Genomic DNA, 14,872 nt, shown 5'->3' with positions numbered 1-14,872 from the left:
CTTGCATTCTATTCACGTTGCCCATGTTTATTATCAGTTTGTTAAAATTCTGATTCCCATAGTGGGTATCACTTATCATTTGTTTATCTCTCCAATGCAATCAAGCTGCACATTCTGGGGAATATTAAGGATTGATATATACTGTTGGTCACTCGGTCCATAACCTAACAGCTTAAGATTTTGCATCAACTAGCAATCTAACAGGGGTTTATTTCAGATTTCAATGACATTGGACATTTTTCAGATAGCCGCATCTTCATTTCGCAAGCCTCCAAGTACCCTTTGTGCCTTTGACTATACCCGCGACTTCCTTTGTGGACAAAATTCAAAGGTAAAAGAATATGTGATGCAGCATCCAAGAAAGAGTTATTTTACTCTTCTAATTTTGATTATGTTTTAGTTTCCATTATCAAGGGTATTTTTTTAAGGATCATATCTCCAAGATTCTAGAGTATAATTATTTAGGAAGCAAGATTATTAAGGAAAATGGCATTTTAGTTTAGGATTCTTAACTTAGATTTCTTAGTCTCTGAGCTTGGTAAGCCAATAAAAAGCCTCCTACATATTAGTTTTATTCAGACTAGAACTGAGAATTGAAGTTGTCAGGCGCTTGTCCTGGATCAAGTCGCATCAGAGCAGGCTCTGATCCAATGCGACATTGCGACTGCCAGTTTTCTTGACCAGTTTCGCAAATTGTTTTGATAGAAAAAGCAGCTTTATTGAAACTAGCAAGAAACAGATATAAAAGCAGAGAATAATAAGTCCTCACTCCTGAAGACAGGAAAAGAAAAAATACATAAACTTCATAGAGCCGCCCAATCTCAGATGACATCCTTAAAGCAGCAGCCCTTAAAACAGCTTGCACTATAAGCCCAAAGTGAAGCCAAATACCACATCCTGTCCAAAGAAGCCCCATTGATAATCTCTACCAACAAAAAATTCTTGCATTTCTTTCCAACCAAATTCCCTTTTTAACACTGCATTACAGCACACCTCCACAGCCTCGTAACATCCTTACCTTTCCCAAAACCACTAAAAGTAATAAGCATACAGGAGTATCTCTACCAACAAAAAATTCTTGCATTTCTTTCCAACCAAATTCCCTTTTTGACACTGCATTACAGCACACCTCTACAGCATCATAACATCTTTACCTTTCCCAAAACCACTAAAAGTAATAAGCAAAGAACTCCTCTATTGACTATGGATAAACCCACTCTTCAACAAGAATAAAAAGTGTATTCCACAAGCCCCAAGCAAACAAAAAGTGAAGAAACAAATGAGATGCATCTTCAAAGCAATTGCCTTTATATATATACACATGTAAGGGCAGCCTGGAGCACAAAGCTCCTGCGCATGCGGAGTCTGGGGAAGGATTTTTTTGAAAGAAAAAGAAAATAAATTAATGTATAGGAGAAAGAATTACAAAGAAAGGAGGATGAGAAATCCTCCTAACACAGAAAATACAAAGGTAAACAAAGAAACAAATGAAAACATTTACATCAAAGCCCCTTCCCAATCCCTTCGAAGTTCTGATGACAACACTCCTTGAAAGAAATACAAAGAATGAGCACAAAAAGAAGCCCTGAAAGTAACTTCATTCCAAAAGAAAGGCACAGAATTCATTTTTCTGTTGAAAATCCTTGCATTGCTTTGAATCCACAGAGTCCAAAAAAGCCAAAAACTACACATTTCCATAAAATTTCCCCCCTGTTTCTCCTCCCAAAATCTTTGTACCACACCATTAGGAAAAAATCAACAGTCTCATGAAGCATCAGAGCCTCCTCAAAAACCAAGAAAAGATAAGCTCAAAGCTGACCAGCCCCTCCACAATGTAGAAATAAATGATTGCTAATCTCACTTGCTTCCAAACATGTGGCACAAATATTCATACTTATAGCCTTATAAGGTCTCCTCAATTGCAACAAATCATCAGTATTAATCCTATTAAAAATCAGAGTCCACATAAAAGCCCTGATCTTACAAGGAACCATGCCTTCCAAATAAAGTGGTCCAAGGGGGGAAAAAAGTAGGATTTGGCCTTTTCAACAACTAGGCATGAAAAGATTTTGTGGAAAATGAACTAAAAGAATCCCCAATCCAAATACTAAAATCACCACCCATTCAAGGAACAAAAAATCCAGCACATGCAGCAACAATGAAAATCTCAAGAAATAGATCCCCCCCACCCTCTTTTCAAAAGATTAAAAAGCATTAATCAATGCATTAAGCGAGAGGGACAATCTAGAAAGACGAGGGAATAAAGATTCCAAAGACACCTCACCCACCCAAATATCTTCCCAAAAATGAATATGATTCCCATTCCCTACATGATAACAAGTAAGAGGAAAAAAGAATTGAGCTACCTGAGAAATAAATTTCCAAAGACTAACATAAGAAACAATATGACTACCCCTAGTATTCAACGCATTCCTGCAAAAGCCACACTTGCTTTTAATAACCATGTGCATAAAGAGTCAACCTCCAAGAGGAACCTCCAAAGCCATTTACCCACTAAGGAGATGTTTTTAGATACAAAGTTCCCAAGGCCCAACCCCACCCCACCCCACCCCCCCACTACCGTCAAGACTTAGGTCCTTTCAGCTTCTCCCAACTAACTATAAAAGGTCCAATTAATTTTATTCAGGCAAGAATTGAGAATTTAAGTTGTTAGGCACTGGTAGTACATCAATATGGAGTCCAATTGTGGAGAAACATGATAAAATGACTGACCAGATAGAAGGGCCAACTTCTATCCAAGGAAGGGAATTTACCGAGTCAAAGAGTTCTGTATCCCATCTACCCATTTATGTAATGCCTTTATTTGTCTTATTCCCCACACTAGGATCGGACGCAATGAAGACTGTAGTTCAGAGGCGAATTTTGTGGGGAAGCTTTGATGGAGCTCCTAGGTACCACCTTGTCAGATGGAGGTTCATCCAAATTTCCTTTTTTGATAAAGGAAGACAAGAAGTTATTGTTGCAAGTCATGGACAAAGCCTTGTTGGGCAAGTAGTTAAGGAAATTTATCCAAGATAAAGCATTTGTGAACAAAAGTGGGGGTAACCAAATATTGGGAAACAAAAACAGGTGAGAGATTATTGAGGTTGCATTTGATCCACTAAATGTCTATTCCCAGGAATAGAAAGATCACACTCATCACAGTATAAGAATTTGATAGCGTATAAAAGATGTGTAGCCACTATATCAATGCAAAATATTTATGAATCCATAACATAGAATAGGCGAGGAATGGATGGCTATTGACTATTCCCAAGGAATGTCTATTCCTATCATATTCCATGTGGGATAGAGCAGAAGCTTTTCACATGAGTATTTTTTTCTAAATTATTATGTCCATGCATAATTTTTATCACATTTCCATCTTATTGCATTCTATTCCTGAGAATAACATTTGGCAAACCGAACAAAACCTGAGAGTAGAAATCCCCACAGAATTGCGCTCTGTAAATTTATAGGTAAGATTGAAAGGAATTCTTCGAAGGAATTTAGTTTGAGGTGGGTAATGATAGTTCCATGGTTTGGTTGGCACTATGTTTGGTGATAACAAGGCATTGAAATTTCAATTTCTGATCTGCTAAGGCTACTAGTTACTACTGATAAAAGCAGCCAGGTTAGTGGCTGTGCAAAGATGAATGAAAACTGCTCAAGCTGGAAGAAATTTAAGAATCATGAAGAGAACCTACCACAAACCTAATGTATCTTCTTCAGGAAAGTGACATCAAAGGCAGGGAGAAGATAGAGCAGCATGGGATTCATATGAAAGGAATCACAGCGTAAAATAACTTAATCCTACTACTATTAGCTTCACAATAATGAAATGGTAGCAGGGAAATGTAGGATACCACAAAAAGTCATTCGGAGGTCTGAACCCCAAAGCCCTATCCGAATTTATTTTTTTGGGATTGGGGAGCAGTTTGAGACAGAATACCCACTCAGAACAATTTAAAGAAGATAAGGCCACATGTGGTTAATAATTCTGTGTGAAGAAAAAGAAACAAGAAATAACCTGTTACTTCACTGCATTTCAGGAAAAAACATCTTGGGCCAGATATAGGTAATGCTGGAGATAGTTCGGTCATGGCTGTGCTGAAGATGTTGACAAAAAAATAAAATCTAGGAGATGTTCGGTTTTTAAAAGGATTAATAACGATCTATGGGATACTACTTCAACTGGAGCCTTTTGGTTGGTTTGGAAGTAGAGAAACGTGAGGACATTTGGAAAGAAAGATCTTTGGACCATATCAATTTTTCCAGATTATTACCATGCAATTATGGGTTAAAGAGATACCTGCAAAATATTGATATCTTCGTATATTTTGTAGGGAAAATGTGTTTTCCCTTTTTTTAAGTTCATGAATGCTGTACATGGGTTCTCCCCTTGGAGCCTCTTCGCAATTTCATACAAAAATATACTCATCCAAAAAAGGTCGCTCCAGCCAACCTTGATGTCACAGGTCAGAGTTATAAAGCAACCTGCCCACATGTAGGAGGCAATGCTGCATGCATTAGACCACCTTCCACGGAGTCTACATTGATGGAAGCTTCATCCACTAAGGCTTTCGTTTTATTATATTTTCAATGAAATGTATTTTCATTTAATTGTACTATGTGTCTACGCATTGCTATAGGTTCCATTTTATTAATGTGATCATCAGGAGGAGAAAAATGTTTTATCATTGGAGATGCTTGGTTTGTAAAAGGATTAATAAGGATCATTTGGATACTATTTTCATTAAGAGTCATTGGTTAGTTTGGAAGCAGCTAAACGTGAGGGCTTCTGGAAAGAAAGATCTTTTAATTCTATCAAATCTTTTTGGCTTATTACCATGCAATTAAGGGTGAAAGAGCTATCCGCAAAATATTGATATCTTCATATATTTTGTAAGGAATATGTCTTGCTCCTTTTTAACTTTCAAAAATGCTGTACATGGGTTCCCCCTTGGAGTCTCTTTGCAATTTAATACAAAAATATGCTTATCCAGAAAAACGGTTGCTCCAGGCGACCTTGATGTCACAGGTTAAAGTTATAAAACAACCAGCCCACAAGTAGGGGACAACTCTGCATTTATTAGACCACCTTCCACAGAGCCCACATTGGTGGCAGCTTCATCCACTAGGCAGTCATTTTATTATATTTTCAAATGAAATGTATTTTCATTTAATACTACTATGTATTCTTGCCATAGTAATAGTAGTGTTAGTAGTAGCAGTAGTAGTAGCAGTAGTAACGCTGCATGTATTAGACCACCATCCACAGAGCCCACAATGGTGGCAGCTTCATCCACTAGGCTGTCATTTTATTATATTTTCAAATGAAATGTATTTTCATTTAATTCTACTACGCATTACAAGACTTTCCACTTAGCCAACCAACAAAAAAATTTTAACCGTCATTTTTTTAAAAATTTGAAGAAATGATATTTTTTTTTTATAAAAAATAGTACAAAAGGGGATATTTCCAACAGGAAAGGCTAGGTGGAAAGTCTAGAATACGATCAGTTAGATGCTTGAGCTTGTGAATGCTAACATGGTGAGACATGATTGGCTACAAGGCTCTCCTTGTACCTCAACATTAATTAAATAACACAACTATAAACGAGAACGAGGATAAATTCAAACTCACATCAGCATGGTGTTCTAACAAAACTTCAACAGCATCTTGCTGGCCATGACCAGCAGCCCAAATCAGAGGAGTACCAGCATCGCTTTGCGAATCAACATCAACCCCTCTGGAAAGTAAGAACCTCATCAACTCAATGTCTCCTGCACAAAAGAATTCATTATATTGAAAGTGAAATTCTTAGTGCATAATAAAGGCAAAACAAAAGATAGAAAATTGCAGAAAGAAAAAATTAAACTCAAATTACCAAGTTTGCAAGCCACTTGTTACAATAAATCTAGAAACGATTCACAGCATAATGCTCTTTCATCCAGTTATGTTACACAAATACATGAAGACTTGGCACAAATAAATCCATAAAATTGTAAAAAAAAAAAATAATAAGAAAAAAATAAACATGGCACAAAGACACTCACCTCTCCTAAGGTTTGACAAAAAGACAAAGACCTACCGGAGATTTAAAAAATGCCACAAACCTCCCCTGAGGTTTCAAAAATGCCACAGACCTCCCCTAAAAAAATTTGTCTTTTTGCAAAATAGAAGGGGAGGTTTGTGTCTATTTAACAAACCTCAGGGAAGGTCTTTGGAATTTTTAATACCTCAAGGGAGGTCTTTGGAATTTTTGAAACCTCAAGGGAGGCCATTGTCTTTTTGCCAAACCATAGGGGAGGTTAGTGTCTTTTGCCAAAAAAAAAAAACAATAACCTGCACCCACCAATATTGATTTTTTTTATAATAGAGGGCCTCAACCATAAATTGACCAGCGACACTTGGTGCAGCAACCCCCAGCAAAAAGTGCCCACTTAAGTTTGATCTGGTGAGGAACCAAACCCAAGACATCTGAGTTGGCAACTCGCCCTGAAGCTCACCATTACAGCTAGTCTAATTTGTGAAGGTTTTTAAAAAATTGATTTTTTTTTTAAAAAAAATTCATAAGAAAAACAAATTATTCCCAGAGCAGTTGCTGAATTGCATTTTTGTGGGAGGCAGGTGAAGGTTTTAGCTTCCTTGATAGAACAAGAAGTATATCAAGAATAGAGGAAAAGTATAAATTCACGAGGACGTTGTCCTCCAATAACTAGAAAAGAACACTTGTAAGCTGGCTCTTTTTTTTTTTTTTTTTTGATAGCAAAAGAACTTGAATGCTTACTTTGACAATATATTGTAATAAAAAATAAATAATTCTAAAGGCACATTGATCTTAAAGTTGATTTACACAAGAACACAAGATGTCCTCCAACAGTCCAACATCTATTAAGAAAATTAACAATTGGGAAGCGCCACACCCATATTCCAAAAAGTTCCAGAAACCAAAGCCTAAAGAGAAGCTAGAAAAATGACTCTATCCATGAAAAGTAATGAGCTGGACCTTGGTCTTTGAATATCCTACTTTCCCTTTCACTTTTCTCTAAAAACCCCCAAAAATATAAAACCATCCATTGCCTGAGGAATCACCAACATCACACTCGCAAAGGAGAAAGGCTCACTCCAAAGCTACAGCCTAGCCACTTGACTATGAAGAAAATAGTCTTCATGCATCTTATTAGAAGCTAAGCACATTGTATAATATTTAAGCTAATTGATCTCTCCACTAGGTCGTTAGTATCAATTCTATTAATTTTTTTATCAGTAAAGAGAAATTCATATTAGCAAGGCATCAAGGAGTTGCCATCCAGTGGTACAAAACATCAACCACTCAGTGTCGCAAACATCAAGGATTACATCAAGATCATTAACAATTTTCCTACTAAGCCAGCTGGAAACAACAGCAATCCACTGCTCTATGCAAACCTGAAGCAGAGCAGTTGCATCTTTGAAGGCTCTCTTATTTCTTTCTTTCCAAGTGCACCAAAAGTAGAGAGGGATGATGAGGTTCATAGCCTTTTGCTTCTCCTTGGTGACTCTGATTCCTTCCAAGTCCAAATCTCCCCTCCAACTGAATTTTCCGTAACCCACTGCTGTCCAGCCAAGAATAGAACCAAATTCCAACATTTCCTCATCCAAGGGCAGTGAAGAACAGTGTTTTAAAAGGCGAAGGCATAAGGCGAGGAATTTTACCCCTGTTGAGGGGAGGCATAAGCCTCAAGGCATTGAGGCGTAAGCCTTTTGAGATGTTGAATATAAATAAATTATATATGCAAAAAATGATACGAAAATTATTCAGATGAATTATAAATTCTGTTGTCTGAATTTTAAACTAAAAAATAGCTTAACTAAAATCAAAACACATTAACTAAAGCTGTCTTTATTGCCCATAGACTGTGTTCCTGTAAGTGTAATGTTACAACCATTTGGCTTTTCCACAGCCATGTACCCTCCTTGCAGTTTGCCTTCCCACCTAGTCAAAGAAATATTGCTTTTCTAGTTGCCTCTCACCATCTTCACTCCACAGTCCACTACCTCCATTGAAAAGGGTCTCTAGCCGAGAAAGAGACACTCAAGATGAGAGAGAGAGAGAGAGAGAGACTCGATACGAGAGTGAGAGACAATTGAAGATGACCCAATTATCTCGCTGCAAAAGAGAACAAGAGAGGGAAAGAAAACTAGATCAATGTGGCAACGCAGTGATCCCATCAGATGATCTAATCAAAGAAGATGATAGTGGCTCTTTGCCAAAGTGATGGAGCCCTTGTCAAAGGGGGGAGTCTTTGATTGTTCAATTCTTCGTCCATTCATTGATAGAAGCACAAATGAAAGGGCATGTCTGCCCTATTTTTCAGTTTCTTTAATTTTTTTATATTATTAAAGTTAAGGGCTAGTCCCAAAATGCATGCACCTTCCTCTTTGACGCGTAAAAAATGCGCTTTTTTTAGTGGAGGTACTCCAACCTAGAAAGTGTAGCCATAGTAGGATTTTCACTTTTTGAACTACGCCTCAGTGCGTTCTAGCAGCAAAATGCCTCGGGGAGCGCCCCTCAAACCACTGGTGGATAAAAATGTGGTTAACTAAATCTGCATCACCCATACAAAGAAAAAACCTATTTGTGACTATAAGCCCTCTTCTGCAGATTGTCAAGGGTTAAAATATTTCCATGTGTGGACTCCCAAACAAAAAAGGCAACCTTTGAAGGGGCTGCTGTCCTCCAAATGTGAATCCAAAGGGGACTCGTTGCAATTTGTTCCCATCGAGGAGAGCTTCTTGTAGAAAGATTTAACAGTGAAAACACCATTTTTGTCCAAAGCCTATTTTGGTTCATTGGGGATGTTTTAGTAATGGGAATTATATAGATTTATGTGAAAGTCAAAGAGTGCATGAAGTTCCCAATCTATCACATTCCTATTTAAAAAATATTTCCTTGTTCAGTGATTTGCAAAGGATGACTGATAAGGTAACTTATGTCACAAACCAAGTTGTAGATGGAAGGAAAGACAGCTCTAAGATTACTATTCTCACACCACACATCATGCGAAAAGTAAACATTGACCTCATTTCCCAGTTGAAATGTCACAAATTGGAAAAATCCTTTCCTAATTAATTACCAAACCCCCACTCCATAGGATCCCCTACAGCCATACTATTGTGTGTTGTCCAGCGGTCCAACCACTATGCTTAAGCCCATATTTATAAACAACAATATCCCACCAAAAGAGGTCTTCCCCCTTCATGAACCTCCATAACCACTTCCTAACAAGGGCTTTCTTGAAAGTGAAGAAGGATTTCAGCCCTAAACGTCCCGAACAAATAGTTGTTTAACTACTCCCCATCTAACAAGGTTTTCTTAAATTCCTCCCCTAAGCTTCCCCAAAGAAATATTCTCTAAATTCCCTCCAATCTCCTAGCTACCGAGGTCAGTAAAGGAAGGAGGGGCATGAAATATACTTGAAGATTTGTCAAAGTACTCCTAATGAGGGTGAGTTTGCCTCCATTTGACAAGAAATTTCTTCACCATCCAGGCACCCAAAAAAGATACTTAGCACAATTGGTTGGCCTCGTACTCTCCAATTGGAATAAGCTCACTTTTACCAAGGTTCACTCTCAAGCTTGAGACAGCCTCAAACCCTAACAAAACTAACAAAATGCATCGAAGGTTGAGGATATGAAGGGGATCATCTTTGCAAAGAATGGTAGTATTGTCTGAAAAAAGGAGATGAGAAACTTCTGTAAACCTTCCATTTCATCCCACCTTGAGACCTCTAAAAACCCCTCTTCCAGTAGCTTCCATCAACATGAGGCTAAGCACCTCCATAACCAAAATAAGCAGAAAAGAGGACAAGGAATTACCTTGCATCAAGCCTCTCAAGGAGCAAAAGAAATCAAAAGAACAGCCATTTATGAGTACCAAGAAGCTTGGAGTTTTGATGCATTGAGCCATCCAACTACACCAAAACTCCCTAGAGCCCATGCTCTTGAGGAGATAAAAGAAGTTCTAGCTGACATGATCAAATGCTTTCTCCATATTCAGTTTGCACATTATTCCCCCTTTTTCCTTCCTTCAGAGAGGCATCCGCCACCTCATTAGCCATAAAGACAGCATCCATAATCAGTCTTTAAACCACAAAAGTATGCTGATACTGACCAATGACTTTCAATATTGCTTTTTTGAGCCTCTTCACTAGGACTTTGACAATGATTTTTTATAAATGCTTTCCACCAAGCTTCTAAGGCGGAAATCCTTGATGTTTAACAGCCCCAACTTTCTTCAAAACAATACTGACAAAGGTGGTGTTGATGCAATTGAAGAATTTTCTTGATCTATGACACTCCTCAAACACGATTAAAATGGCGTGCTTGAGAAGGCCCCAATTAGCCTAAAAGAAAGCCAAGAAGAAAACATCTGATCTAGATGATTTATCCCCATCTCTCAAGCCACCCCATGGTGAACGAACTAAGAGACTTGAATTGATGCCATCCACTATAGCTCTCCTAGTCTCAGGTTTAGTATAAAGGTCTTCATAAAAATCACAAATACCATTTCTAAAATCCTCTTACTGGTTAAGGTGATTTTTCCCCAATTTCAATGTTGGATAAGGTGTTACCTCTACAATGGCATTTGTTGTTTAATGAAAAAATTTGTACTACAGTCCCCCACCTTGAGCTAGAAAGCAATGGATTTCTGCCTCCAAGATATTTCTTCAATATTAATAATCTCATTTAGTTCCTTCTTAAGCATCTCTTTTGGCTCTCTATTCATCATCAAGACCATGGATTATCTCCTGCTCATCAAGTTCTTTGATGCCCTTAAGGATAATAGACGTCTTTGCTTGGACATTCCCATAGGTGTTTCTGTTCCATATCTTTAGCTTTCCTTTAATTCCTTTCAATTTTGAGACAAGCACAAAACTAGCCTTCCCCGTGACTAGAATAAAGGACCACCAAGTTTTCACGAACTCCCTGAAACCATCATGCTTTAACCACATATTCTTAAAGTGAAAGGGGGTTGGCCCTCATTTAACTTCTCCAATGTCAAGGGTGACGGGGAAGTCATCTAAGATGGGCCTAAGAAGCAAACTCTGAAATATGTGAAGAAAGTTAAGTTCCAAGTCTATCAAAATAAGGAACCTATCGATCCTTGAAAAGGAAGGCATCTCCCTTGAGTTAGACAAAGTGAAGTTGTCACCAATGAAAGGGAAATCAATAAGGGCATTCACGCTAATAAAGTTAAGGATTTCTCTCAATGCTACTAGTTCAAGGCTGCCCCCACTTCTTTCATGCTGATAAACAATCATGTTGAAATCACTAAATGATCCAAGGAGCATCCCATCTACTCCTAATCTCGAAGAGCTCATTCCAAAAGAGAGACTTGGAGGGTCCATCACCTGGGCCGCAAACCCTTGTGAAATCCACTGAAAGTTATTATCCATGCTATTGAACAAATAGGAGACTAAGAATGAATTAATGGAATGGTCCAACAATTCCACAACACTAGGCTTCCACAAGACAAGAATACTCCTTGAGTTGCCTACTACTCCAAGATCACAAATGTCAAACCCCCAAAGATCTTTGATCAAAAGCTACTCCACTGTTTCCACCATAGTTTCTTGCAAGCATACCACATCACCCCTCCAATTCTTAAAAAAGGACTTGATTACACTCTTCTTGGATTTGTAGTTAAGACCTCTCACATTCCAAGAAATTATTTTCCTTAAAATGATCTAACACAAGGGCTTTGGCTATTGCATGCCTCTGCCACTTTCAAGCATCCTCCAGTTTTTTCCATAGTTCACAGTGCATTACAAGCACTTTAATTCCCTACTGGTATCCAACTTTCTAATACTGACTCTGATGGTTTTTTGTGATTACTTCCCATCCCCTCTCTTCTCGTTCTTTCAATATCCTCAAACAATTGTAAGGCTCTGTCCTCAAACCCTTCAAAGGACGCACCTATGGTTTTTCTTACCAACTTCCAAAGAACCCAGATACCTAATTGTTGAAACGAGTGTTGTCTGAGTCCAAGTCATTCAAAGTATCAAAATTGGGTCTATCAATCAAATCCTCGAAGTTGGGACTTACACACAAGGGTCATAGCCAATGCTAGGGGCTCGAACAAGGGCTAATCTTTCAGCATTAGTTTGAGATTTAGGGGGTTCTTGCTCCAGAACAACCTCCCCTCAATTTTCAGCTGCCTATGAGGAGAGATCCTCAAGAAGGACAGCCTTCCCAAAGTGGATTATTTTTTTAGCAACTTCAGAAGGACCGTCATGAAGCTTAAAGGGAGAAAAAGAGCTAGGTTGGGACTTCGAGTAGTCAAGAAAAATTGCAAGGCCAATCTTGGTATTTTTTAGCTCCAAGGCCCAAGTTACGGCCCACTCCAAATGAGAGAAAATCTTTGGGCCTGCCTTTACCCTACATAGTGGAATCAAAAAATCTGTCTGCAGCACTGCTCCTCCCCCACAACACTCACGAAGAACACATGAGGTTACTCATCTTCCCCACCACTTGCGAGTTGGGTGTCAAGCCACCACTCAGCAATAGACTCAAAAGGCCTACCACAATGAGGGCAAGGGCACAAGGGAGCTAGCTTATTTGTTGAGGAATGGATTCATATCCACTGGGGAGGTCGTGGGCTTCTTATGCACCTATTGAAAGATTGAAGATGTTAAATCATCCTTTGGGGGGGGGGGGGGGTGTGGAAGACAATGGCCTAGCTCAACTGCCAAGGAGGAGATCCTCATCTAGCCCTTGAATTCATACCTATTCAGAAATGCAAGGGCTATCCAACCACCACTGTTGGTCACCATAAGGGCAAGGTAGTTTCCAAATTTATTCGATTTCAACTACGAAGTAGGAGTTCTATCCTTGTTCCTTGTTCATTGTTCAACAAGACCAAGAAGTTGCTTGGGGTATAGCTTTTTCCAAAGCCCGAAATTCCTCCCAAAATTCAAGGAACCATCTGAATTCTTCCATCTCTATGACAATGGAGATCTTTCTTCCCTGTGGTATTCAATGATTTTAAGAAAATCAAAACTTCCCCCCTTTAATGACCAAGTTGAAGGACTTCCTTTCGACCACCACAGTCTGCTTCCCATCCCTCGACATCTCGTCAAGGCAGTCAATGAACAAACAAAGCCAAATCCCTAAGAGAGTGTAGGGTCCACCAGAGAAAAAGACCTTCTAAAGAACAACCAAAGGCCAGCTTCAAACTGTAGGAGCTTGCGGACACTAGAAAACAAAAGATTGTGAACCAAATCCAAACGCAAAGGGCAACTTCAAACAGGTGGATGCTTGCGAGCACTAAAAAAACAAAGAGAAGCCTTGTGACTACCAAAAATCTAGAGCCAATCGAATAGGGCAGCTTCAAACAAGAGGAATCTTGTGAGCACCAAAAAGCAAAGAGAAAGGTCGAGAAGACAGCCAAAGAAGATGGCCCAGTGTGTGGCGAATGAAACAAAGGTAGGCTAAGGAGAAGAGAAGAATATGAAGGGTTGGCCAAAAGAAAGATGGAGAGAGGATTCAAACTAGGGCTTACAGTGAAAGGACAATAAGCTGACTGCTCAAGCGAGAGAGAAGGCAAGGTCGAGTGGAGTCTCATGTTTAGGTTGAATCGTGAGAAGAAAACCTCCATTGTTGTCAACGAAGGGATAGGACGAAGGGAGGCAGCAAGGGTTGTCAGCAAAGGGAGGCGTCGTCAAGCAGCATCGCGTTGACAAATCAAATCAAGATGCAATTTTCCAGTGCTTACTAACAAGTAAAAAGATTGCAATTGATCCTTCAACAATGCACCCTTCCCCCACAATCACTTTATGAGTAACACCCAGTGCACAAGGCCCCCACACCATACTTGGCTCCCAACTCTATTAATAACCAAAGACCATTTAAATGCTTTAATCTTCAAAGGGAATTTTTGCCTTCCAAATGTAGAATTACACGCTCTAGATGAAAATAAGAAAAGCCTCAGGATTTCAAAAAATGAATTAGAAAAGCTTTAGAAGAGAATGTACAAGAACTATCCCCAGGCCAAATATGAGTATCACTCCTTAGATGAACAGAACCCAAAACTGCCATTAAGAATTGGTTTTAATACCAATAGATTTTCTTCCAAACCATCAATTTTACCCTGAATCTCATCCACACACGCTTCTTGCTACTTAATAAAACCCATGTGGTCAATAGCCACTAGGACAGGCTCACTTATTGTTCTCTCATCATCACAAGATTCCTCTTCCACTAAGGGAGCGTTTGATTTGCAGCATCTTCCAACATTCTAGAGAATGTGATGCCCATGGCATCTCATTCCCACTTTTGTTTAGACACTGAAATCCAAAGTGGCGGGCATCTTAACAATACTGGGAATGAAAGACCCCCTCAAAACATGGGCATCCCATTCCACCATTCCCTATAATAAGTCTTCATGGAAATCCCATTTGCATGGGAATCCAACTTATACCAAATTGTCCCCACTGTTTTGGCCAATTGGACATCAATGCAGCTACAATATAGTACTGTTAGATGCTATTATTATTATTATTATTATTATTATTATTATTATTATTATTAAAATAATAAATTATCAATAAAATGAAAATAATATTATTGTTGTGTTATAATACTATAATATAATGGCTAATATTTAAACATCATATTGTCCTCAATTATTTCAACTAATTGGATTATTTGTGGAATTTTTCAAATTATTTTTGAAAATTTTAGGGCATAGATTCAATTAAGAGCATATTTTAAGTAGGTTTGCGTGGTGAATATATAACTACTTTCCATATATTGTTTACGCATATGTAGTATAGGACAGGACGCAGGTGCTTGGATGGATCATTTTGACCCAATTTGGAAGCC

The 14,872-nt window shown here is 38.6% G+C and overlaps 1 protein-coding gene across 1 annotated transcript in view; it reads right to left on the bottom strand.

The window, feature by feature from the left end:
- The window catches only part of LOC131152629 (uncharacterized), a 57,121-nt gene that overhangs the window by 24,661 nt on the left and 17,588 nt on the right, over positions 1 to 14,872 (bottom strand). The window contains exon 5 of the mRNA XM_058104380.1: positions 5,648 to 5,787. Coding sequence (XP_057960363.1) covers positions 5,648 to 5,787 — 140 coding nt within the window. The remainder of the gene's footprint in view (positions 1 to 5,647; positions 5,788 to 14,872) is intronic.

This window comes from Malania oleifera, chromosome 4 (assembly GCF_029873635.1).
Source record: "Malania oleifera isolate guangnan ecotype guangnan chromosome 4, ASM2987363v1, whole genome shotgun sequence".
Lineage (NCBI taxonomy): Eukaryota > Viridiplantae > Streptophyta > Magnoliopsida > Santalales > Ximeniaceae > Malania > Malania oleifera.
Note: the sequence above shows the minus strand (reverse complement) of the source record. Positions and strands in the feature narration are given on the sequence as shown.